General features: G+C 39.0%; 4 protein-coding genes across 6 annotated transcripts; 2 read left to right on the top strand and 2 right to left on the bottom strand.

Moving 5' to 3' along the window:
* Positions 1-32: 32 nt before the first annotated feature.
* On the bottom strand, positions 33-3,369 carry grxcr1b (glutaredoxin and cysteine rich domain containing 1 b). Of its 2 annotated transcripts, XM_083540321.1 has the most exons (3): positions 2,895-3,369; positions 1,712-2,132; positions 33-897 (listed from the first exon to the last, which is right to left on the bottom strand). In XM_083540321.1, the coding sequence occupies exons 2-3, from the start codon at positions 2,111-2,113 to the stop codon at positions 853-855; spliced, it is 447 nt and encodes a 148-aa protein (XP_083396447.1). In that variant the 5' UTR covers positions 2,114-2,132; positions 2,895-3,369; the 3' UTR covers positions 33-852. The 2 variants fall into 2 exon arrangements, with proteins under 2 accessions (XP_083396447.1, XP_083396446.1); XM_083540320.1 differs by lacking the exon at positions 2,895-3,369 and having other exon boundaries at positions 1,712-2,455.
* Positions 2,528-6,056, top strand: pomk (protein O-mannose kinase). Its single transcript, XM_083540312.1, has 3 exons — positions 2,528-2,708; positions 4,726-5,006; positions 5,116-6,056. The coding sequence occupies exons 2-3, from the start codon at positions 4,740-4,742 to the stop codon at positions 5,881-5,883; spliced, it is 1,035 nt and encodes a 344-aa protein (XP_083396438.1). The 5' UTR covers positions 2,528-2,708; positions 4,726-4,739; the 3' UTR covers positions 5,884-6,056.
* Positions 6,057-6,521: 465 nt separating this feature from the next.
* On the top strand, positions 6,522-13,874 carry wdr32 (WD repeat domain 32). Of its 2 annotated transcripts, none has more exons than XM_083540304.1 (7): positions 6,522-7,338; positions 8,107-8,220; positions 9,445-9,642; positions 9,721-9,923; positions 10,586-10,657; positions 11,071-11,216; positions 12,310-13,874. In XM_083540304.1, exons 1-7 carry the CDS (start codon positions 6,893-6,895, stop codon positions 12,679-12,681), a joined length of 1,551 nt encoding a protein of 516 aa, XP_083396430.1. In that variant the 5' UTR covers positions 6,522-6,892; the 3' UTR covers positions 12,682-13,874. The 2 variants fall into 2 exon arrangements, with proteins under 2 accessions (XP_083396430.1, XP_083396429.1); XM_083540303.1 differs by having other exon boundaries at positions 6,526-7,338; positions 10,583-10,657.
* Positions 13,875-14,740: 866 nt separating this feature from the next.
* cpxm1a (carboxypeptidase X (M14 family), member 1a) lies at positions 14,741-23,419 on the bottom strand. Its single transcript, XM_083540296.1, has 13 exons — positions 22,617-23,419; positions 21,647-21,756; positions 21,309-21,448; positions 20,849-20,933; positions 20,595-20,745; positions 20,425-20,513; positions 20,174-20,297; positions 19,533-19,729; positions 17,944-18,123; positions 16,027-16,321; positions 15,778-15,917; positions 15,584-15,686; positions 14,741-15,475 (listed from the first exon to the last, which is right to left on the bottom strand). Exons 1-13 carry the CDS (start codon positions 22,900-22,902, stop codon positions 15,165-15,167), a joined length of 2,211 nt encoding a protein of 736 aa, XP_083396422.1. The 5' UTR covers positions 22,903-23,419; the 3' UTR covers positions 14,741-15,164.
* Positions 23,420-24,852: the final 1,433 nt, after the last annotated feature.

Here is a 24,852-nt window from a genome sequence, read left to right as displayed (position 1 = left end):
CAAAAAATGTGTTAAGGAAAAGCAGTAGCACCTTTTTTGTTTGTTGGTCAGGTTTTAATGAAACAAGCCCTTTGATTATACTGTGTCAAAAATGTTCTGATAATTCTATAAAAAATCAGTGAAGAAAATGTATTTAAGCAAAAATGGAATGTGAACAAAATTCAAGTTACAATACTTTACAACTCATGCAATTCATAAACATACAAAACTAAAAAATGACCATCATTTTCCTCATCTCTGTTACTAAATAATAATAAACACACACAAGGTTTATATTTATATAAAGGGCCTATTTACATGGTCAAACTAATATTAAATAAATAGACATTAAGAAATGAGGATCAAATGAAATATACAATAGCCATCATTTAGGAACTTCCCCTACAGCAGTTTAATTCCAAATGCAAGAAACATTTATACATATGTACTTGAGTAACTGCAAAAGAATGATCACACAACAAAACTATGCCATGTCTAAACACATGCTGTATACCAGAGCACAGTCTAATGCCTTGTTGTTTGGAGGATCCAGTCGGACCATAAACAAGATCCATCTAATCCAGAATGTCCTGGAGCCAGAGTTCTTAAAGGAACCAAAAAGTCTGAGCATACTGCATTACCCTAAACCTCAGAATTTCCTTTATAAAATTATTTTACTGCAAAAACATCTAATTGACTCTTTGTTTCCTTGTTTTAGACAAGAAATATCACAGCATTTAACATTTCAGTTCCAAAATGAAGTCCCCTAAAACTAATGGAAAGTGACTGAAGGAGTCCATGTGATGTTAAGGTTTTTATGTACTGAGGCTCCTCATGCAACCCCACTGTCCAGATGTGATGCCGTGCACTGCTTTAAACTCCTACAGGCAGCTTCTTCACAGACATAGTGTTTTTGGCCTATTAAGGGAAAACACACAATATTGATCATTATAAATATAATGTTGGATGCACCCTTAAAGCAGAGGTCTGTATATAATCCTACCCAAACTTTACCAGGACATTTGCTAGAAGAATATTATTCACAGATAATAATAAAGCAGAAACTAATGGATTAAGGGAAAAGAAAAGTTCACATTTTGGATGTGTATGAATGATTAAAAGATCTAAGAATTTGACCACCAAAATATACCTGCTATCTGTACGTTCTTTAGTTCTGACAAAATAACATCCAGGTTTTTTCATTAGAAAATAGACCACTGAAGTATGTAAATACAATTACTCTTGGGAAGGGGTAGCTCATGTTGGACTCTAATTAGAAGATGAGTTCACATCCCACCTCCACTAAGCTGCTACTGCTGGGCCCTTGAGCAAGGCCCTTAACCCTCAACTGCTCGGTTGTATGAACGAGATAATAAGGGCGTCTGCCAAAGGCGCTAAATGTAAATATACTCTCAACACACACACACACACACACACACACACACACACACACACACACACACACACACACACACACACACACACAAAAGCATTGTTTAGGCTACATTCCTAGTGCATACTATGCCTTTGGTTACATTGAATCTTCTCCATTGGTAAGTATTAATCCTATCTGTTCCTTTAGCATTTCTAGATTTCAAATGCATGTTAAAATTATTGCACCTGACTGATAATAATAAGTTTCTGATGCAGCGCGTGCAGTGCGCCATGCGCGTGACTCCGCGCAGCATTTAGGACTGCAGTCCTAAACTTTGACCCTGGTATCTTGACTCACCCCGTAGAGTTTGGAGAGATTGTTGAAGAGGACTTGGCCGGCGCTCACTTTGTCCCTCACGCCTCGGACCGTGCCGTTCTTGCTGAAGATGTTCACGCGCGTGCGACTGAAGAGCTGCTCGTGCGCCGCGCTCGCGTACACCAGCAGATCGTCCGGATCGCCGACACCGTTGCTCGCCAGACCGATCAGATGCCCGTTCGCCTCGCTCACGGCGGGGGACAAGGCGCGCTCGACCTCCGCGCAGGCAGCGGCGGCGGCTGTGTCCGAATCCGCCGAGTCTTCGGTCCCGTCCTCGTCCTCCCGGAACACTTCCCGCAGCACCCTGCCGCTGCGCGCCGACGCCACCCGGAAGCGCACGCGCCGCTCCGCTTGGCTCTCGTTCGCGCGCCTCGTCGTCTCCATCACTCAGTTCTTCGCCGCCCTACATCATATAACAGCCAGTGGTGTCAACTTAAAGCTCCTGCCCTGATGTTCAAATAAATAACAGTGTCCGGGTGTCAAATTGACGCCTAACGAGTTAATATTATATGAAGCCGTTCCATGGAGACGTGGAAAACAAACGCGCGGGCGCCAATGAATAAAAAATGATCTGCATAAAGAAAATCATAATCGCGACTAAATGAATACAGCTTCAAAAGTTTCATCTAACATCTTATTTTCCACCTGCAATACAGAAAAAAGACGCCTGCTATCCTACCCGAACTTATTCATGTTTCATCACGAGCAGAAAAGGATTGGCATGAATCCAATTTAATAACTGTTCTATGGGAGCGCAGTACATCTACACGCCTGTAGATGGCAGGCGCGAGTTCACATTATGTTTAAATGTCTCATATCATTGGCATCGAATAAGTCAACCCGAAATCACTTAAAACCTCATGGAGAGAAGGTTCATCGGGTTTTAACACTTTACTGGTGTGGTTTTCTCAGCATCATGCTCGCTAGATCATTGTTGAACTTGCTGGATGTGGAAATGCGTACGATTTAGCAAAGTGTGGTAAGCGCGAGAATTTCGCCTTTCTAATACTATTATTACACACGATTGTGACATGTAATAATTCAATTGCAGAAGGAAATGGATCTTTAACATTGACATCTCTTTACATTTAATGGTGATAAGACATCAGTGCCATAAAAACAAAGAACTTCGCACAGTTCTGTTAAATGGTTACTTAGCAATTACCAAAAACAAATACGTCCTGCTTTCCAGGTCCTATGTAATGTACATTGACATGTCTTGAAGAATCAGATCAGATGACATGAGTAGACTGTATGAATAAGCCAGTTTATTCTTCACACTGTGAGTAGCCTGCCATAGTGGCCGCCATGTTTAGATCACGTGACCACAAGGCTTAAGCAGGGGTGAAATTACATACATGTCCATAAAAATATGCATTGTCATATCACCCAGTCCTAATGTTTCTTTAGAGTGAAATGTTGCTCTGGAAGAATTTCAGACCAATACCACCCACTTCAACCATTGCCTTTTCACAAACAGGCCTTTGTAGTGCAAAAAATAAAAGAAAAAAGATTAATAATCAGATCTTCTTTTCCTATTTTGTCTCCAGGAAGACACAGCTCTACCTCTGCCATGTTAATCTATATTTAATGTGACTCTCAGGACACACCTCGGTCTCTAGTGTTGTGATGTCATATTCACGTAGCAGTGGTGCTGAGAGAATATGCGCTTGAGAAACGGTTTAGCAAGATGAAATCAATCTATATATAAAATATTGGTCACAAATTGTTGGTCACTTTCCAAATTATGAAAGTATATTGCGTTTCCTAACAATTACACATAAGTAAATAGTTTTTTACAAATGCAAATATGTTACAAACCATGCATTAAATCGTTAACTTTTATGCCAATGCATCAATCCGAATCAGTGAATTTTACCATCCTTAATGGAGATGAATAAATGAATGAATAAATAAATGAACAACATCATTGCACAAGCACCCAAAATGTTCCCATGTTAATGAAGGTTCTTTCTTTGTGCTAGATGCTTCATATCTGACCCCTATTTGAAAGTAAAGACCACCTGCATTTCTTTTTGGACAGGTGTCGATGAGAAGCTCTGCTTTAGTGATGTACTTTGTTTAATGCATTTGATACATTGCTTCATGCATCAGTTTGAAAACCTAAAAGAATTAATACATGTGATACAGTACCAAGATAATTGCTGGGATGCTTTTCCGTTCACTACAAATGTACAGAATGGTTATCCTCTAGTTTTTTCCTCAGCTTTAACCAGTCTGTGCATTCTCCATTGATCAGCGGTGGACACGAACCATGTACTTGAGATAAAGTATAGATGCACTCTAAAATATTACTCCAGTAAAAGTGCTCCCTTTTAAACTTTCACTTGTGTAAAAGTACAGACGTATTTGCCTTTAAATGTACTTAAATATCCAAAGTACTATAATGTTTCTATAATCATTTTTGTCAAAGACTCTTTGAATAATCAACTCAGTTTATGTGAAAAGACTCTGTTACTCTTAGCACACCAATCTATTAGAAAAATGATATTAATGAGTCAAACATTAATAAATATCTATTAAAATGATCATGAGCCCAAAGTGATTGACAGGTAGAGAAATAATCAGACCAGCTTGTCTGGCACAAAGCATCATGCCATGTTCAAAATCAATGACATCAGATTTTTTCCATTCTGATGTTTGGTGTGAGGTTAACCAAAGTTGCTCATATTTAAATTATTTTTTTTAATGAATTATATGAATGAGGGTGTGCATAGGTAAATATGTAGTAAGCATGTGTCTCTATAATATTATAGATGTACAAAAAGTGTGCTCCATAATACCATGTATTAATACAGAACTCTGACTACACAGTCATATTGATTGTTCTATTATTTAGAGTGAGTCCAAGATTTTGATGTAGAATCTTTCAAACTAAGGCAGCATTCTTGTTTTGCCTGTATCTTTAAAAATGGATTTAATTTGTAGAAATGAAGTTCTTGTCTGGATCTTTAGTTTTCTTTTCTGGCCCACAGGATAAGATGCCACCATGGCTCAGAGGGTTAGAAGTGGCCCGAAGTTTGGGGTGCCTGCAGTACTTTTATGCCTCATCGCTCTGTTCTGTGCCAACCTCCTTCTTTATGTTTACCTGGATGCGCTATATGAGGACACATCCCCATCTTCAACACACATGCACTGCTCACCAGGCTATTTTAAAGTGGGCACTATGAAAAACTGCACTCCGTGGTTGCAGTGTGCTGAAATCCGTGCTAATATCCGTCGCCTCAGACTGATTGGACAAGGAGCTGTAAAGCAGGTATAGATATTTTAAACCTTATAGGAGTTTTGGTGACATGATGCAATGTTTCTACTGTTCCTGCCACCCTGCTATCCGGAAGATTTAACAAGTTGTGTTTGTGTTGCAGGTCTACCTTTCAGAGTGGCAGGGGCAAAAAGTAGCACTGTGTGCCTTATCCTCAGAGCAGTATAAAGCTGATTTTCTTCATGGGCTGTCCATGCTACGTTCCTTGCAGAGTGTGCGTGTGGTAGCACTCGTGGGTGTGTGTGAAGAAGATGGAGTATTTGTAACAGAGTACCACCCTTTGGGATCAGCCCTGACACTTGATTCTACTCTTGCTAAGAATCGTTACCGCTCTCAGGACACGTGGCATGTGCGCTTGCGGTTGGCGCTGGACTATGTTGTCTTTCTGGTGTTTTTACATAACAGCCCAGGGGGTACCCGTGTCATGTGTGACTCGAATGACCTGCACAAAACACTCAGTCAATTCTTGCTGACCTCTGACCTGCGACTTTTGGCAAATGATCTGGATGCTTTGCCGTTGGTGGACCCTCGGGGTCAGGGCATAAAGTGTGGCAATCGTAAACTGATGGGTGAGTTCGTTGCTCCTGAGCAGCGGTGGCCTTATGGTGAGGAGGTGTCTTTCTCAGATGACCTCATGCCAGGCTACAATGAAAAGTCAGACATCTGGAAGATTCCAGATGTGACCCATGCTCTGCTGAGTCATGTCCCGGGGAGCGATGTTATCCACTTGCACCTCTTTGAGATCCATGCAGCATGTAAGAGGCAGGATCCTAAGCTACGTCCATCAGCGCATGAGGTCCTCAGTGTTTATCGTTCTGTTTATGACAGCATGAAGGAAAGCCACACAGAAAGTGTCAGAGACATGCTGTGAATTTCATATAATTCAGTTTGTGTGTTTGGTACAAATAGGAGGCGAGAAACAGTGAAAGTGGTGAGCATCAGTCAGGACAATAGGCAATAAAATATGTTCACATTTTTGTGCATCTTTTGTTTGAAAAAAATTGAGATTTAATAAAGTTAAAACATGTTTTAGTATACTGACATATTTTTTTTCTTTTTTTATTTATAATTATAGATTTTTTTTGTTTTCTTCTTTACACCTCACACCATATTAAATAATATAGAACAATTATTTATAATAATTATTTATTCATAACATTTTGAGTGTGTGTGTGTGTATATATATGTATGTGTGTGTGTGTATGTATATATGTATGTATGTATGTATGTATGTGTATATATATATATATATATACACACACACACACACACACTTATTAGGTGATTGAAGCATGCTGTACATTTCAATATGTTTAAATAAAATTAACAGGTTCATAAGGCTTGATCATATTTTTAAGAAATAAACGTTTAGAAATAAAATAAATGTGGATGGTGGATTGGTAAAAGCATAATTTTCACTAAATCACCTTAAAAGCATAGAAATGTTTTTTTTTGAAAATGATTGAACAGGCGTGTTTTCTGACTAAACAGAGCAGCAGTCTAAGCGCTTTAAACTCAGTAGAGAGGAAAATAAGATTAAGTGGGATATAATCGTAAAAGAACAGTCAAATATGAAGAATGGCTTTATAAATATCTTGAGGTTACAGGTGCCGCATTTGTCTTTCAGGGACAACTTTAGTGACAACGGTGCCTTTAACAAGCTCCAACTGAGGAAGGAACCGGAAATACGTCATTTGTTGTCTCGGCGTACTCGAATCGGTTTGGTTGTTTGCGTTAACGGGGATTTGTGGTTCTATCTCAGGTACGGGTTTGTCCGGTACTAACAGCAAATCGCTCAGGGAGTGAATAGAAACAGTGAGTCGGCCGCTCTGTCCGTTTGTTGATTCCAAAACGGAGCCGCCGAGCGCGCCACTGCCATCATGAGCTCGGGCCAACCGAGCGACAGAAGCGAACCAGAGGAAGCTCGGCTTATACGCGCCTCCGACCGGGTGTTCCGTGAGGACGAGAGCGAGGATGATGAAGATGATGATGAGGAGGAGGCGGCGGAGGGGGGAGAAGAAAAGGACGCGCGGTCGAGACCTTCGCCCTCGGCGTGCAGGCGCATGAAGTCCCGAGCCAAGCGCGGCTCGCGGTCCGAGTCGGCGGAGGACGTCGCAGCCCCGAGCGCCAGATTCGCTGCGCGCGAGTCGCTCTTCTCGTGGCTGCGGAACCGGAGTGTGCGCAGAGGGCCGTTTGTGGACCCGGCCCGGGACAATTTTCGGACTATGACTAGACTTTATTCCTCCATGAGTCCTGCGAGGGACTCGATGAACCTTAGCACCCAAACTCACGGTGCCGTGTTCAACCTGGAGTACTCACCGGACGGGTAAGAAAGACTCCCATCGGCTCATAGACTCACTAAAGCAGTGGTTTTCAACCATAAGTGAGCTGTAGGAAATGATCCAATTACACTTAATCAATGCAAAGAGAATTTATTTACTAGCTGAAAATAATTTGGCTTTTTCGAGCGCCTGTGTTTTTGACGTAGCACTGGCAGAGTAACGGGAATACTCCTCCTTGCCAGTAGGTGGCGGTGTAGGCAGCGCAATGCTGTCTTTCATTCATGATAAAATAATTATAATAATGCGGGTTGGCAAATAGGCCTGACAGCAATGGAGAGATATTTGAAAAGGGGTAAAGTGTAAAAAAAAAAAAAAAAAAAAAAAAAAAAAAAAACGGGCTCCTGTCTTAAATCCTAACCCAGATGAAGGCCCTGGTATGAGTGGTTGTCAAAAGAAAGCAGAAAGTCTTTCATGTGGATTTTCCTGATTTAGTGATGCTTGGTGTGTGTAAGGGGGGGGAAAGCTCTCCATTATCCATGATCCCAAGCAAGCTTAAACTCCATCTCCACACATATTGTGTGCCTGTGTGAACACACTGAGAAACACAATCATAATAAAGAAAAAAAAAACACAAAGGTGAATGAGAGCTCGCAAAGACAGGTGCTTAGCGCCTGAACTCGTAGAGAAATTAAAAACAGATCAGATTGATTGTCATATGATTTGGGATTTTCTTTTTTTAAAGGTCTAAATCTGAGGCTGCACTTTAGTCAACAAGAGCTAGAGAAAGTGGATTTTTTTTGTTGTTTGTTTAGGTCAGTGCTGACTGTGGCCTGTGAGCAGACAGAAGTGCTGCTGTTTGATCCCGTCTCGTCCAAACATATCAAAACTCTGGTGGAGGCTCATGAGGACTGTGTGAACAACATCAGGTATATCATCTAAGAGCCTGGCTGAATATGCTCCATTTGTGCATCCCACAGTCCAGGACTATACTGATTTAAAACTGATTGAAATCTTGCCACTGAAACCACCAAAGCAAATCCGGGGAACATTTTAGCCGCTATTTGCACTTCAATGCAGATAGCTGATATGTTGCACTTAAAAACTAGAAAGAAACCACACTGGATTAATTGTCCAAAAATGTATTAAACAAAACTCACATTTAATGGTGTAAATTAAAGACCTGCAAATTATTCACAGCACTTCGCTTTTTCCACATTTTGTTATAACCCTCTGAGCCATCACAGTTAGGAGTTACAGCTCTGTGGTAAATAAAAAAAGATAAATAATAAAACTCATAAATAAAAATATAAAAAATTTTTTTTAAATGACTTTATAAAAAGGTAAACACACTGTACTGTGTTTTCTTTATGTTTTAGTTTGAAATGATCCCAGCATAGATGATTTGGGAACTTTGTCGTTTCTTTGACCTGAATCTTCTCTGGGGGTTTTTTCGGAATTGCGAGAAATAAAGTCAGAATTAGGCAAAATAAAATGGATGTGATGTAAACGAACTTTCGTAGATGTAATTCGAATTACTTGTTACTTGATTTCAGCCCTACTCGTGATTAATTGCAACTTAATCGCACATTTTTATCTGTTCATAATGTACCCTAAATTAATATTTTTTATTTAAATTAATATGGATGTTTTATGAAAACGTATGTTTATTATTAGTGAAACCATATTTAACATAGAGCATAAAGACAAAGTATTATTGTAAATGTTTTAAAGTAAGTTTTGTGTTTTAACAGCAAAATAACTTTTGCTAGGTTTCCACACGGACTGTTTTAATTGCCGGATGTGTGCATTATGGTGGATTTTGGTACTTAAATTGAGGCTTGGCACATCGGTACAAAAATGTTTAGTGCTAAAAAATGTAAAAAAAAAAAATTGTTCCTTTTATATGTATTTATATTTATAATATAAATGGTCTAACAAATGCGTGCTGAGCGTTAATAAAATAAGTGCCGTTAAAATGAATTTGCGCAAATAAATAAATAAATATATATATATATATATATATATATATATATATATATATATATATATATATATATATATATATATGAATTTAATATCCCAAAAACTTAATCATTGTCACCTAGACATGTGAAATCTGTTTACAAACTGATTATTGCATTGTTCTGCAGGTTTCTTGATAACCGGTTGTTTGCCACCTGTTCTGATGACACCACCATTGCATTGTGGGACTTGAGAAAGCTGAACTCAAAGGTGTGTTCGTTGCACGGCCATGCTAGCTGGGTGAAGAATATTGAGTACGACACACACACTCGGTTACTTGTTACGTCTGGCTTTGATGGAAATGTCATCACCTGGGACACCAACAGGTTTGTGCTATTGGAATCTCTACCTTTTGGTGTGCCGCATGCATTATATGGGATCTGACTGGTGTGTATTTTTTGCAGGTTCACAGAAGACGGCTGTCCCCATAAGAAGTTTTTTCACACACGCTATCTGATGCGAATGCGTCTAACGCCAGACTGCAGTAAGATGCTCATCTCCACCTCCTCTGGTTATCTGCTCATCTTGCATGACCTTGACCTCACCCAGAGCCTAGAGGTCGGCAGCTACCGCATCTTACGGGCCCGACGCACCCCACTGAGCACTGGTATGGGTGTTAAACTTTGTACACACGTTATGTTTACGAAAGATAAGTTTTCAGTTTAGTTGAATTACTTGTAGCAGATCTGCACTACACATGCATTGACAAGCGGCAGCAGAAGAAACAATGTGCAGCTGTAACAAGAAGCAAAATTGTTTCAAACTATTTTTTTAATCTTTATCCAAGGTCAGAGATTTTAGTTGCAGCTTTTGCATGTTTTTAACATTTCTTACAAGCTCATGATAGTCATGAGTTACAAAGTGTTGCAGTCTACTTTTACTTGATCTAAGGAGCCCAAACATGCTTCAGCATGACAATGCTCCTGTGTACCAAATGAGTTTTATGGTTTTCCAAAGTTGCTGTACAATAAGTGAACTGCATAAAGTCTCAGTATATCAGTGCCTGACCTCAGTAAAGCTTTTGTTGCTGAATGGGCAAATCTCCACAGCTATGTGCCTTAATCTACTGGATCTACTGGAAAGCAAATTATTATAACAGCCAAAAAGGGGCTGTATCTGGAATGGCGTGTTCCAAAAACCACGTGTGTGTAATCTGAAATGGGATGTTCCAATCCCATTCTAGGCCATGTGTCCCACTGTTCCAAATGTATTATAGGGTAAACAGAAATTGCAAAATGTTAAAAAAAAATGTATTTCTCCTTCTAGAAGGTTCTTCAACAGGCGCCAGGACACCAGGCTCTCGCCATGGCAATGACAGCAAAGCTCATCCGCATAGAGAGGGTTAGTTGATTTTAAATTTGACCACATTTTCTCAAAGTTTGTTTATTTGTCAATTCTCACCCACTGGGGTGGTGACTAGTATATGAATCCTACATTGCTGCTAATGTCATGGCAGTTTAATAAACAATAAATAAATAAATAAGAATGATTAATACTTCTATAAATGATCTTACAGACACCTTACTAGTCATCTTGGCTACTGTCACTCTTACTGACCAAAAATATGATGCCATTTCTCTTAACCAATTTTACTAATTTGGGCACTGTGTCTTTGGTAGTTGAACTTTGATTCTCCAAATGATTGGGAGCTTGAGTTGGACACTATATATTGTATATTTATTTCAAGAACAAAGTGAACAATTTTTTTTAAATATATTTTTAGGCTCTACTTAACTGTGTGTGTGTTTTTTCAGGTTTGTCTCCAAGGAACAGTCTGGAAGTTTTGACCCCCGAGATCCCGGGTGAGAGGGACCGTGGAAACTGCATCACCTCACTGCAGCTGCACCCCAAAGGCTGGGCCACACTCCTGCGCTGTTCCAGCAACATGGATGACCAAGAGGTCAGGAGCAAACCACTATAGCATTGTAGATGGAAGAATAACTCTTAACTTGCTGCACCAAATGACATTAAGTGTATTATATCTACGTTTATTTAAAGTGTAGACGGAAAAAAAGCCCATGGACCCCGAGTCATGGACAGAGGACAGAGAATTGCATTTACGTTTTTTTTTTTTTTATTGGTCCGCTGTTAGACATTTCTGTCTTGTGGTGAAAGATACCAGTTACTTCTGCATGGAACAGTTAGTTATAGATCACTTGCGATAAACACAACAACATTCTGAAGCTTTGTATAAAAGGCTATTAGCTGGAAATATTTGCTGGCCTTTACTCTGTGATTTGAGGTTGACAATCCATCACTGGCTTTCACTGCACCAGTTAGACAAGCCTAAGAAGTCTTTCTAAACATCATTGTACATACCAGGGAATGTGGGACAGACAGTAAATTGCTTATATAGGATCGTATCTGGCGGGGATAGTGTTCCACAATTTTTATTTTTTTATTTTATTGTTTTTTCCCTGTTACTTTTGTACGTGTGCAAAAAAAAACATTTTGTGCCCCCAGCAGCCATGCTTCCCTTCAGTGTAAATCACCTAGATAAGCAGTCAAGATGCAGACCAAAGTATTTCAGTGGACTGATCCTGAGTATAAAATAAGAAAAATTGGAGCAAAGCCAAAAGGAAATAGGGGGAAAACCTGGCAATATTTTACAGACTCTAAACAGAAAACAGATCTGTAACAGGTTCTCTGTTTTAGCTTTGCAAATCGCATGCTTTTATGGAAGTAAATTAGCTGACCGCAGCTCATCAGACAGACTAGCTAAAGACAATAAATGAGAAAAGGCATGTCAGACACCAGAAACAGAGAACTCTGTTTATTCTCCCTGTGTCAAATTCAGAGTCATGAATGCTAATGTGATGTGCCAGTGCAAAACAAGACACCTTCGATTTGTCTGATTTATTGTCCTAAATTAATTATTAAGTGGATAAGCATTTGAAGATAACCTTTGTCACCAGATCTAAGAGCAGAAGTGTGTGTAATGCTGCACAGGTTGATTTGCAAACTGTGTGATTGCTGTGCTTGTCTCTCTGCAGTGGACATGTGTGTACGAGTTTCAGGAGGGAGCTCCTCTTCGGCTGCCGATATCTCCTCGCTGCTCTCTGCGCCTCACGCACTACATTGAGGAGGCCAACGTGGGCCGAGGCTACATCAAGGAGCTGTGCTTCAGCCCGGACGGTCGCCTAATCTGTTCTCCGTATGGGTATGGTGTGCGTCTGCTGGCCTTCGACGAGCACTGTGCCGAGCTCGAGGAGTGTGTACCCGAGCGTACGGCGCTGCTGCGCGAGGTTCGCTCCATCTACTCTCACAGTGACGTAGTGCTCACCTCAAAGTTCTCACCCACACACTGTCAGCTGGCCTCAGGCTGCCTCAGCGGACGTGTAGCACTCTACCAACCCCACTTTTAACTGCCACAATCACGGTGTTTTTGGCAGGTGGACGCCTTCAAAGGGTTCATGTTCACAGTGTCAATGTGTGAGTGCAGGATTGTGTAACTGATTTGAGTGTTTTTATAGCAGTTTGTTTTCTTGTTCTCGTGTAATCACTCCAACTTTCGAATGTACGTGTGCAGTAAAGAGTGAAATAGCAATTAAACGGTTTTCACACTGCATGTCTCTGATTGGGGGGAGGGGGAGGGGGTGCATGCAGAGTGCTGGTTTGTGCTCATGGTGGTAGTGAGATTGCAGGTCTTATTTTGCAGTCTTTTATACCTTTTGCATATGACCACTCTCTGGTGTCCAAGCCTGACCTGCATGTCTAATGCTAACCTCCCCCACAACAGTATCATTAACATGTAAAGTAGCTCTGAATGTAAGCAGTACAAACTGAATGTTGTAATGGATGGTGTTTTCTGCCAAATGTTTTTTTTTTTTTTTTTTTTAGCAGATCAGTGTTCACGTAGCTCAGAAATGAGGTGTTCGTGTGATTGTATGTTGTTCGAAAGGCAGCTTGCCTCTTGAGACACTAAATGAAGACATTTTCTTTGCGGGTCTCAATCTGTACATAGTTCAAGCAGTAGGTTTGTGCGAATGTGCGAGTATGTGCGTCTGCTGGTAGATTAGGCGATGATGATCCTCGAGTGAGGTAGTGACTACCATACCGTCTTCTCTCAAACACACAAAACACTCCCAGATGGCACAAGCTGAATCAACACTGTTGCCTATACCTCAAATTCAGGCCATGCCAGGAACATGTATGCACATTTACTGAGGTTGATTTAGAAGCTGAGCCATCATGTTCTGGGAACTGTAGAAAGAGAGGACTATGGGGAAATTGTTATAACTGTGTCAGAGTCTAGCACTTCTTTGGAAGTTGCGTAATGTGCACTGTCTTTCATTTAGTCTTTAATGGAAATGAGGATGATTGGTTCTTCTGCAATGTTTAGATTACATATTTAAAACATCTGGGAAGGAGGAAGAGGGTCTCGGAGGGAGCAGCATTCCTGTGCTGATCTGTGCGCCACTGAGCCGCAGAATAATGTCCGTGGTACAAAACAATAAAGATTTTGGGAGTTTTTGTCACTTTTTGCCCAAAGCATTTTAACTGAATGTGGGTTGACATGTCATTCAGCCTGATTAAATTATATTTGGAAATAAAATTATATTACTGTGTATTCAAAATACATTTTGCAGAAATGTCTGCTATCAGCCATAGCATTAACAACATAGCTGCATCAAGCTGAAATGTGTTTAACTGATAAACAATTGTAATAATTCCTTTTATTTGACTAAATTCTTTTATGATCTTGCATGAAGCCCCTAAACCTGATTTAATAATTTATTCATTCTCTTTTATGAGACGTGACTTTTTGAGTAGGGACAACCATATACTCTCCTAATATCTAGCATTTGTCTTGGTTATTTCCAGTGTCCAGGTTGCTTGTTGTAGTTAGTCGTTCGTTGTGCCGCTGCAAACATCTTCACCAAGATATTAGTCTTAAATTGTGTATATCAGTTCAAGCATGAAAATCATCATCAGGAAATACTAAGCAATACTGCTGACCCTTGTGAAGCAGCATGTGCTATGGTTTGACCTGAAGAGCTATCTGAAGCTAATAATTTTTTTTTTTTTTTTACTGTGCCCTGATATGAACCCCAAAAAACAGATATAGAAAGTAATTTGAATATGCAATCTGGAAAGAAACCAGTCTTGATGTTTTATGATTTTCAATATTTCCTATGGGTGGCACATTGACATAGAGCCTAACACTTCCACCTCACAGCTCCAGTGTTCGATCCTGATCTGTGCAAATAATATTGTATTTTGTATAGTTCTCCTCTCGTTTCTCTTGTTTCCTCTCAAACACATGCACTGTTTGTCTAGGTGTAACTGAGTGTGTGAATGTTCTCTGGATCCACCAGGACCAGGATAAATATGTCACGGGTGATAAGTTAATGAATATTAGATTTCTGTTCAGCAGTGATTTTTGACATTATTTATATCAGACACTGCAACTGCAATGGAACATTTTAAACAAGGTTTTTTTTTATTAAAATGAATAATAAATGGTCTAATTTGTTACATGTGACTATAGGTGTAGAAAACCAGCTACACCGTACCATTTTCACCGGGGAGTTCTTCACACACGTATTATTTATAAAAACATTCAGTGTTTAAGAGCAGAGCAGAGATGAGACAGAAATTGAATAGTGAACACCTTTTAAAGTGAACCTTTTAAAAGAAAAAATACTTGGGTCTTTTTGCCCAGTTAAAAATGTCAAATATAAACAAGCCATTGAGTTAAGACTCCCAAATGCTGCATGTTGGAAATGCTGCATGACCCGCAACTTCATAGGTTACGACTTTCTACTTTCCTTCTATCTAAACATGGTCACAGTGTGTGAGGAGGGATTGGCTTGTCTCTGTCTTTTGCGATTTTCCAGCGTTCCATTCAGTCTCTTTTGACTTTGGCACGTCGCAGCTGTTGCTCACGCCGGCGGTTCAGAATTTTGGTGCTGACTCTGAGTTTACGCATTCGCATGGCTCTGATGTGGAGCTGCTCGTCCCGGGGGATCTTCCCACCTTTGGCCAGGATCTGTTTGATGCGCTCTTGTGGTGTTCTAACAAGGTTGAAGTCACAGATGGTGGCCTGTGGCTCTGAACCTACAGAGCAGTGACGCATCGCTGGGAAATAGCCCTCTGCCCACACAACCACCTTATACTCGCCAGGGTTCAACAGGCGCCAGTAATCACCATCAGCAGCTGCAACACACAAGAAAATGTCATGTTTGTAAACATGTATGAGAGCTGCTTAGATTATATTATTAAATATAATATTAGATCAATTCTACAATGTTTTCATAAGCATACCTGATCTAATGTCATGGTTCAGGTCCTCAACTTTAACAATAGCATTTGCAATACCATGTTTAGTGTCTTTATCTCTGATCACACCTTTTATGCCTCTGTGCACCTGAAAGAGCCGGACAAATCAGCGCATGAGTCACAGTATGGAGCTTGTTCTCGGTAAAGTGTAGAAGATGAGGAAGCAAAAAGAAACTAACCTGCTCCATGTAGAGTAGAAGAGACTCCTTGTTATTCTCCCATTCAGAAGGAAGCTCAGTTGCATGAGGGAATTTATCACATGACAACTCTACAGTCACCTCAAAGCAATTAGTGTGCAAGTAGCTGAAGTCGTTCATGCCTGCAAACACAAGGACATTAAACTGATAAAGGAACACTGTGGTATATGGGTATAATGTTATTAAAATGGTGAACAATCAATCATTTAGTCAATGTATGTGTCTCCTTACTTCCTGGGACAGTATGCCAATCAGCTCCATTAATAATATTGTTGTAACGCTGGAAGTCCTCAAAATGACACATTCGGCGGTCAGGGTTGGACATCACCAGATTGCTGGAGGCGTAAACAGCTGCCAGCCAGCGAAAGAATCCATTATCTGCAGTAGGTGTGTCCTCGCGGGGGATCCAGTCTCTTGTGCAGTCAAACGGGTAAGTGACCACCAGCTCTCCTCCATGCAGATTTGCGCTCAAAACAAAGGGAATGTGCTGCATCCAATTTATTACATCTCGTGTCTCTGGAGCAACCTTAGACACAGGAGAAAGATTTATCACATAATTAAAAGAATCTTCTTCTTTCAGCTTCTCTTGGCAGCGGATCATCCGTCTCCATATCCCCCTGTCCTCTACATCTGCCTCTTTCAAACCAACTACCTGTATGCCTTCCCTCACCACATCCATAAACCTCCCTAATGGCAGCTCCATCCTCAACATTCTCCTACCGATATACCCCATGTCCCTCCTCTGCACATGTCCAAACCATCTCAATCACGCTTCCCTCACCTTGTCTCCAAAACGTCCTACATGCGCTGTCCCTTTAATAAACTCATTTCTGATCCTGTCCATCCTCACCACTCCCAACGAAAACCTCACATAATTAAAAGAATGAAACTTACTAAATATGTAACCAGTAAATAAATTGCAAGCAATACATTTCTTGTTAATACTCAAGTTTGGAGTGTGCATAGATAAACAATTGGGAAAATGTAAAAGTGAACTATCAAGATTTGGCAAAGTTTTAGTCCCCGTCAAAATCTTCGAGTTTGATTAATCTGCTAAAACAACAGCGCTGAACCCAATAATTCATTGTAAAAGCATTTACACCTCAAAGGTTTTTTGTGTTCTACTTCATGCTGTGTTGCTTTCTCTAATGTTATTCTTGTAGGAGGCCTCAGCGCAGGGAGGTTTTTTAGGAAAGGAAGTGCTCACATTCTTTAAAGATGTGTTCCCTAGCATGTGTTTGTGGTGTGTATACTCCTTTTAGTTCCAGGGTTTCATGCAAAAACCCATATCAGTGCAAATCATTTGTCAAATCCAGAACTTTAATTATTGCCTGATACAAAAAATACTTTTAGGGGTTTTCCGCAGCTATCAGCTTTCAGCTCTTTATGAAGTCAAATCTGGTGTATTTGTACTCAATACATTTCAGACTAGTATTACTGTTATAGTAATTAAAAATGTTTTTAAGGCAATTAAAAATGTTTTCATGTAGGCATATAAGTTATCTATCTATCTATCTATCTATCTATCTATCTATCTATCTATCTATCTATCTATCTATCTATCTATCTATCTATCTATCTATCTATCTATCTATCTATCTATCTATCTATCTATCTATCTATCTATCTATCTATCTATCTATCTATCTATCTATTAGGGTTAACTTGTGAGTAGTCGCAAATTCAATGCACATTTCCATCTGTCCTAAATGTACCTATAAGTTTGTAATACTCTAAAGCTATGTTTCCACACAGACGGTTTTAATTGCGTGCATCATGGTGTTTTTGGGGGTTTTTTTTGCTTTATTTGAGACTTGCCCCATCAGTAAAAAAAAATTCATGATATTGAAACCTCTTTATGACCCTGGCCTTTTCTTTTCTTAATACCTTTTCAAACTTATTATACTTTTCCTACTGCAAGATTATTACTGCAATACCATGAGAAATATTTAAGTAAGTCAAATAAACAATATAGAAGGTCTACAGACTGGCTAAACATATAATTTTTTTAATAGTTGAAAAATACTTTAATAATAATAATATAAAAGACAAACAATGAATAAAAGATTTAGCCAGATATATTCCAAATCCAGTTATATTATTATGACTGTATATTGCACAGAAATGTGAGTAGTTTGGTATACATACTGTTGCTTCAGTTGAGGTGTAGTACTCTGGCATTGGGATGTAGTGGTTGCTGACTTTTTTTTTATCTGTTGCCAGCTCCTGAGCATCCCACATGATGCTGTTGAGGTCGGGGAAGTTATGGTTCATGTCAATGCCCTCATAGCTGTAGCGACCTAAAGCCCAACCAGAGAGCTCAGAACCCTGAGAAAAGCAAATACACACATTATTGAGATTATATGCATAATGTGGTCATAGCACTGTGCAAAAAAAAACATTATACACAAACAAACCAATAAATAAACACACCAGTATGTTTCATTTGCCTTCAATTTGAGTTTTTAGCAACCCTTCATCTGACAAATAAAGAATGCTAAATGCCTGAGCTAAATGTCTCTCTTTTTTTTTACTATGCATTTAAAAAAAATTTACTTGTGTTTTTGTACAACCTGTATAACTGTATACCATTTATAATGTCTTCTGAACTAGTCTCTTCTGTTTTGGAAAAAAATACAAGGTTTAATGTCCAGTCTGATTTATGTGAATACTGGTTTTTTTATTTATTTCCACATTAACCCTCATAAGGTCTTCGTTTCCTGTTTACAAATCTGGTCTTTGGGGTCTATATGACCCCAACAATTGATGGAGAAATTATACAAAAAATATAAATTTTTAATTATACAAATAATATATATATTTTTTTGTTTACTTCTCATCTATTCATTAATGCTGTGTTTTGGGAGATATTAAGTACTTTTGTACCTATTTACCACAAAATTCCTCAACTACACCATAAGCTTGCATATGAAATATTAATTTTTTATGAAAAAATCACTTAAATGATGATCTAAATTTCTGATTTATGCTGGATTTATAGATTTTTTTTTGACAAATGAAGAAAAAATAGAGTTTTTTTCACATTTCCCATTCATTTCAATGTGGGGTCATATTGACCCCGAAGACCAGAAGTGTAAAAGATTTTTTTACATACCTTCAGAACAACCGAATCAAGGCCAGTTTTTTTGTGTGTGTATAGATAGATTATGTAGGAAAAGTCACAAAATATTATTCCACTCAGGTGAAGGGAACCCTTTTTTTTTAATCAAGGAAAAGTCGATTGGGGTCATATAGACCCCAAGGACCGATTAAAGGTTAAATAAAGCTAGTTTTTGTTCATTCTCAGATTTTAGTATCTTAGTCTAACTAAACTTTTTCTAATCTACTTATCAGCCCATTCGTTTAGAATTTCATCTCTGGAGAATCACTTATGGGTTCAGCATAAATGAACTAGTGATGATATAGTTAGAACAGTGTAATAACAGCACCTAACTGTTAATAAAACACCAACTGCAGCCCATGAATGCTTAGATTTTATACAAAATTATACATTTGTTTGAATTCTACATTTAGAAGTAAAGGTATTTATCTGCCCAACACAATTTCAGGAATAGGTTGACATAATGCTTAAACATAAATATTAGACATTTCAAAAGATGCACAAACCATGAAATAATGTAATGATGATTTGATAGCACAATTAATGGTACAACATATCTGTCCTTACCATGCTATCCTGTCCTACCATAATACTATTACATGTCAAGGAATTTTACCTTCTCATATGCTGCTTCATATCCATCAGGGTTGAAGGATGGTAAAAGGTGGATACGTGTGTTTTTCACTAGCCGAACTACTCGCTGATTGCCTCGTTTGTATTCGAGGCAAAGGTACTGCATAAGATTTAACACCAGTTCCCGGCCCAAAGCCTCGTTTCCATGCATTCCAGCAACATAGCGGAACTCTGGCTCTCCTACACGTATTGTAAAATTAAAGGATTAGCAGTTTGGAAATGATCTCAAAAGTGACATGAAAGTAAAGCAGTTTGGATGTTCTTTTCTCTTGGGAAGAAAAGAACATCCATTGTCCTTACTGGCTCCTGAGTCTGTTTACTTTGGCCATATCATTAATGAAAACCAGATGATGACAAAAATGTGTAACTTGGAAGCACTAACAATTAAAAAAACAACTGGCTCAAAAGTACACAATCCTTAATATTGTTATCTGTATCCTGTAGTTAAGAGGCAAGGGGGCCTCTCTTATATAAACATTATAATGTTAGTGCTGGTTATTAAGGAATGCATGTGTGGTCTGCTGCAAGAGCTTGTATATTAGCTAATAGGCTGCAGTGTAACATAACCGAGCTCTATAACAATTCAGATGAAATTGCCCATAACAGCAAAAAAGCATAACTCACCCAGTTCGTGTTTCCCAGGGTTGTCTGAAATCTCCATGACATAGAGTTTAAGTCCAGTGTAACTCTTTCCAATCGTATAGATACGTGTAATATTAGGACACATATCATTCACTGCCTTCAGTAACTATACAAAGAACAATGATATAACTTTAGTGGTGTGCCAGCGTTGCAACATTTCAACATTAGCTCTAATCAAAAAAGGAATTCAAAATGCATAGTTGTAAATACATACAAGGAAGAAATATTTTTACCTTTCTCATCTCGACATAATTATGGTGTCTAAAGTCCAACTTATCAGTAGAACCTCTCTCTGTTTCTGATATATACTGGTTGTGAGGATCTATACATACATAAAAAAACAAATAGATATTAGCTTTAAATCATTATTCTTTGCAATTGCTGTGGTGTTGTGAAACTAAACCTGGCATGGGGCAGCCCAGGATTTCAGCTCTAAGGCAGATAGAGCCATAACTGAACCAGCTCTGTGGGTTGATGCGAATGTATTTGGCCACTGTAGGTTCAGGAAAAAGAGCCAGCACAGGAGTCTCCTGGTCCTGACTCCCAACAAACACCTATACAGAGATATAAATAAAAAAAAACAAGTTGGTAAAATGACATCTGTGCAGTTATATATGCAGTATTCATAATTCTTAAACCAGTATCCATCATACTTACTGCTTCTTGTGATCCATTCTTGCAAGGCTGCCATTCCACAGAGTCATTACTGAACTGGACCTTATACCGGGTAACCCAGTGTAAGCTGCACACACACACACACAATCACATATTTATGATATTGATCTACTTTCATTAACTGAGGAAAAGTATTCGGCTGAGCTATTTGAAACACCAGAGTGCTGGCTCACCTCTAATATCTCACATAGTTCAAGCAAATAAATTGTTGCCCCAGAGAAAGAAAAAAGAAGCATTCGATAGTTTAAATAAAGAGTCTGAGCAAAAATAAATAAATAAACTGCTTAGACAAAATTAGACAATATTTAGACCTTGCATCCTGATATAAACAACTGTTAAAGGCATTCTAATGCTAAACCTAAAGTCTTACTTTGCAAAAAGTCAAATACTTTGGTAGGGAGCGTTTCCTTACACTAAAATATTGAAAAATATTCATAATAACCTCCAGATGGAGCTTCTTCCCTGCAGAATGACCCCAGTGAATAGTGTTGGTCTGAGAGCATCAAACTGCAACCACTGCTCTTTATCCTTCAGTTCAGCACACCATGCTCCATCATACTCATCTCCATCCTCTAGACCTGACTACACACAAGTTATACTTATTTACAATTCAGTGTCAGACTACATACACTTCATCTTGTATAATAAGCACTTTTCAAACCAAACATAGAGAAAACATTACACAGTATGGTAAGGCAGTTATCAGTGCTGAATTCACATGCCTGCTAATATAAAACTCATTTTCCACCATTAAACCACACTTATGGAACATTGGCTGACCTGTATGTTGAGGCGTCCTCGGTGGGGGCCTAAACCACTGCTCAATGATGACGAAGCCTGCAGCTGGTAATCAGCTACTCTCAAGGACTCCAAACCCACTGGTGGACAGTCTATAGGGGGAGAGAGATACAGAGCAAAAGCAGATGTAGAAGGGAGAAAAGGGGAGTAAAGAGTCAGAAACTGGCAAAAATCTAGTCATCAGTTAGATGAAGCGTTTTATTGAGACAACTGCAAGGTTTCAATCTTTAATCTTGAACAAAGAGTGCTATCTAAAACTGGTTTGTATATGTTCCCAACATAAACTTAACATAGATTTGAATGATTTGGCTCAGTATCTAATTAATATTTGAATTAATAATTAATATTTGGAATTACAGTTTCATTTCTAACTGGCTGTTTTCAAGGTGTAAAAAGTGCAGCCACGTTGTTTTGTTTTCAACATGTTTTTGCTTGCATAGTGGAAAGATGACTCTACTTCCTATCATGCACAACACACTGCACAAAACACCAGTTTGTTGTGGTATTGTGTGCACACAAGTCCTTTAATCATTACACTCCAGTATCATGCAACAGCTTGTTTTAGTACTTGCATGAAAGTTTACTTGTAATTTCTGTGATTGCTGAAACGCCTCTTCACATCTGGTGAGATCTGGTGAGATCTACAACACCTGTAAATGTCTCTATACAAAAAACTTGGCAAAGACAGAAACAATAAAATATCTTTACTGTAATCTATATGACTCTAAGCATTACACCAGATCCAACACATTTTTTTTAACAGATTTCTAGTGTGAATCCAACAGCAGATGAATCATTTGGATTAGTTTTATAGGCTATTTCAGGACATAAAGGGTTCACCAAACTGTTTTAACAAATCTCACACGATATGCATCCATACTTGATGCTGCACCACTTTCCATCTCATCCACAGAACACACAAAAAATATAAATCAAATAGTTTTTTACTTGCCGGGTTTAGTTATGTGTCCAGTTTCCGACTTTTCCTTCTGCACCTCAGAGACTTTCTGCACTGTGTCCTCGACAGCAGGCCTCCTGGCCCGCTCCAAACCAGTGCCATCATCCCCACTGTCAGTACTGGGAGTTGTTAAAAAGAATTCCGTATACTTAAAAGTCACGTTGCTCACGGTGCTTCTCACGGCATCGTTTTGAAAGGATCTAATGAGTCCAAAATGTAGCATCAGCAGGAGCGGCAGCAACAGGGTTGCCAGATTGACGCACGCACCTCGGCAATGCATTGTGCCTCTGCAGCAATTTTTGGGCTCCCACAAGTACTTTTAAAGCCAAAAGACCATGGAAGACCAGCCCAGTAACATAATCCTGTCAGCTATTACCGTAACGTGTATAGTAGCTGAAGTAATAGTATACTCTCTCTCTCTCTCTCTCTCTCTCTCTCTCTCTCTCTCTCTCTCTCTCTCCTATTTGTAAAAACATTAGCAAAAATTGCATGCATCATCATAATTAACGTGGAGGTGATATGCTAAAAAAAAGAGCTGTTATAACTCCTTGAGGGTGCATAAATGATTTGGCTTGGAGAGAAGAAAGTTTATTTTAGTTATCACTCATTCATCTTCTAATTGCCATGTATGTTTCTCCTTATATTTTACAGTCTAATAGGGAAGGAACCGAGTATGGTGTTTCTAAATGAATGAGCAAAAATCGATGATCAGCTTCATTGTCATTGTCCAACTTGAGATCCTGGTTAAACGTGTAGACATGACCATTTGCAGCATTATTAAGTGTTACAATCAGGTCTAAAGGTTGGATTGTGGAGTGTAAAACGGATTGATATCCTGAGAGTTCCAAGATTAAGACATAGAGATGCAGAATATCTAAAAGCAAAATCCAATACAAATGACAGTCATTGTGTCAGTAATATATTTTCATGAAAAAAAAAACAACAACATTTCACTCAATTTTGTAAAGCTATTAGAACATATACTGTCCTTTGTCCTTAACAATAACAACTCCAAGTCTCAGACACTGAACAAAGTCAATCCATTTTCTTCAGTTCCATGCTCTCCATCCAAACCTCTCCAAAGCTCCTCCTCCAAATACATGCACACATTACAGTTCACTGGAATTCTCATGTGTCATCCTGAAAGCAGAAATTTCCATTTAAAATATTAACCCAGAAGTTACATAACTAATGCCAGATACAAAAAAAATACAAAATGCCAAATACAAAAAAAAAGCATACAATATCTGAATATATAGAATTCTGGATCAAATCCAGAATTACTGGTACTTAAAGAAAGACATTTAAAAACAAAATGATATCCCAATAACCATATGATTGTTTCGATTGTTATGAATCTAATGTTCTTGAATATGTAATGCTGCTCAGTAAGGTTTAGGTTTGAAAATTCAATTAACAGTCTAATTCCCCATCTCGATGAAGTCCTTTGTTATGTTAGCAGTGTTTTTTTTTATTATTATTATTTTTTTTTTTTTATCATTGTCTTGGTGCATGAAGTTCCTCACAGTCAAACCAGATCCATTTCTCATCCAACTGGCTGACACATTTTTTGTAGACTTCGGAAATCAATCTGCTGTTACCTACATGAGTAACAACACTATAAAAGCCTTGTGAGCCTGTTTCAGAAGCAGCTGTGCGGATCTAAGCTTCGACACAACCTCCACCATGCTTGACCAAAGAGCTCTTATGTTTTGGATCATGAATAGATCCTTTTTTTTCTTTGTACTTCCATCACTCTGGTAGACATTGTTTAAAGTTTATTTTTTTTACATTTCCATCACTGTGTTAGTGTCAGGCACAAGAACTCGCAGGAAACCGGAGGTTGAATGTACAAGAAACGTGTTTACTTAAGTCACTCAAGAAATGAAAGAGCAAAGCAGAACAACACGCAGGCATGAACTAAAACACAAAAGAAATACAGAAAACAAAAGAAACGTCCAACACACATGAAGCGTGATGTAAACACAAAGGGTGAGAGAGTCCACAATGTTCGTAGGCCTAAGCTGTAGAACGGACGGTGAGACTGTGAACGACTGGGGTTTATATATGGTGGTGACTGATGTGACCCAGGCGATGATGATTAGTAATCAGGTGAGCTGCTAGGGTGGATATGAGGGTTAGGAGAAGGCGTGGCTGGTGGATCCCTGACAGTACACCCTCCCCCAGAGGCGGCTCCTGAAGCCCTGACCCTGCGCCGCGGCCGACCCCG

Source organism: Silurus aristotelis (assembly GCF_946808225.1).
Source record: "Silurus aristotelis genome assembly, chromosome: 4".
NCBI classification, from domain to species: Eukaryota; Metazoa; Chordata; class Actinopteri; order Siluriformes; family Siluridae; genus Silurus; species Silurus aristotelis.
This window is presented reverse-complemented; position numbering and strand designations above follow the sequence as displayed.

Coding starts and splice junctions, on each gene's coding strand:
- cpxm1a (XM_083540296.1), bottom strand. CDS start 22,902: ATGCATTGCCGAGGTGCGTGCGTCAATCTGGCAACCCTGTTGCTGCCG. Junction 18,124..19,532: donor ATGAAGCAGCATATGAGAAG/GTAAAATTCCTT, acceptor TGCTTTTCTCAG/GGTTCTGAGCTCTCTGGTTG. Junction 15,918..16,026: donor TTGGCATACTGTCCCAGGAA/GTAAGGAGACAC, acceptor TTGTGTTTGCAG/GCATGAACGACTTCAGCTAC.
- grxcr1b (XM_083540321.1), bottom strand. CDS start 2,113: ATGGAGACGACGAGGCGCGCGAACGAGAGCCAAGCGGAGCGGCGCGTG. Junction 898..1,711: donor ATCTCTCCAAACTCTACGGG/GTGAGTCAAGAT, acceptor TTCCCTTAATAG/GCCAAAAACACTATGTCTGT.
- pomk (XM_083540312.1), top strand. CDS start 4,740: ATGGCTCAGAGGGTTAGAAGTGGCCCGAAGTTTGGGGTGCCTGCAGTA. Junction 5,007..5,115: donor GACAAGGAGCTGTAAAGCAG/GTATAGATATTT, acceptor TTTGTGTTGCAG/GTCTACCTTTCAGAGTGGCA.
- wdr32 (XM_083540303.1), top strand. CDS start 6,893: ATGAGCTCGGGCCAACCGAGCGACAGAAGCGAACCAGAGGAAGCTCGG. Junction 7,339..8,106: donor CTGGAGTACTCACCGGACGG/GTAAGAAAGACT, acceptor TTGTTTGTTTAG/GTCAGTGCTGACTGTGGCCT. Junction 8,221..9,444: donor GACTGTGTGAACAACATCAG/GTATATCATCTA, acceptor ATTGTTCTGCAG/GTTTCTTGATAACCGGTTGT.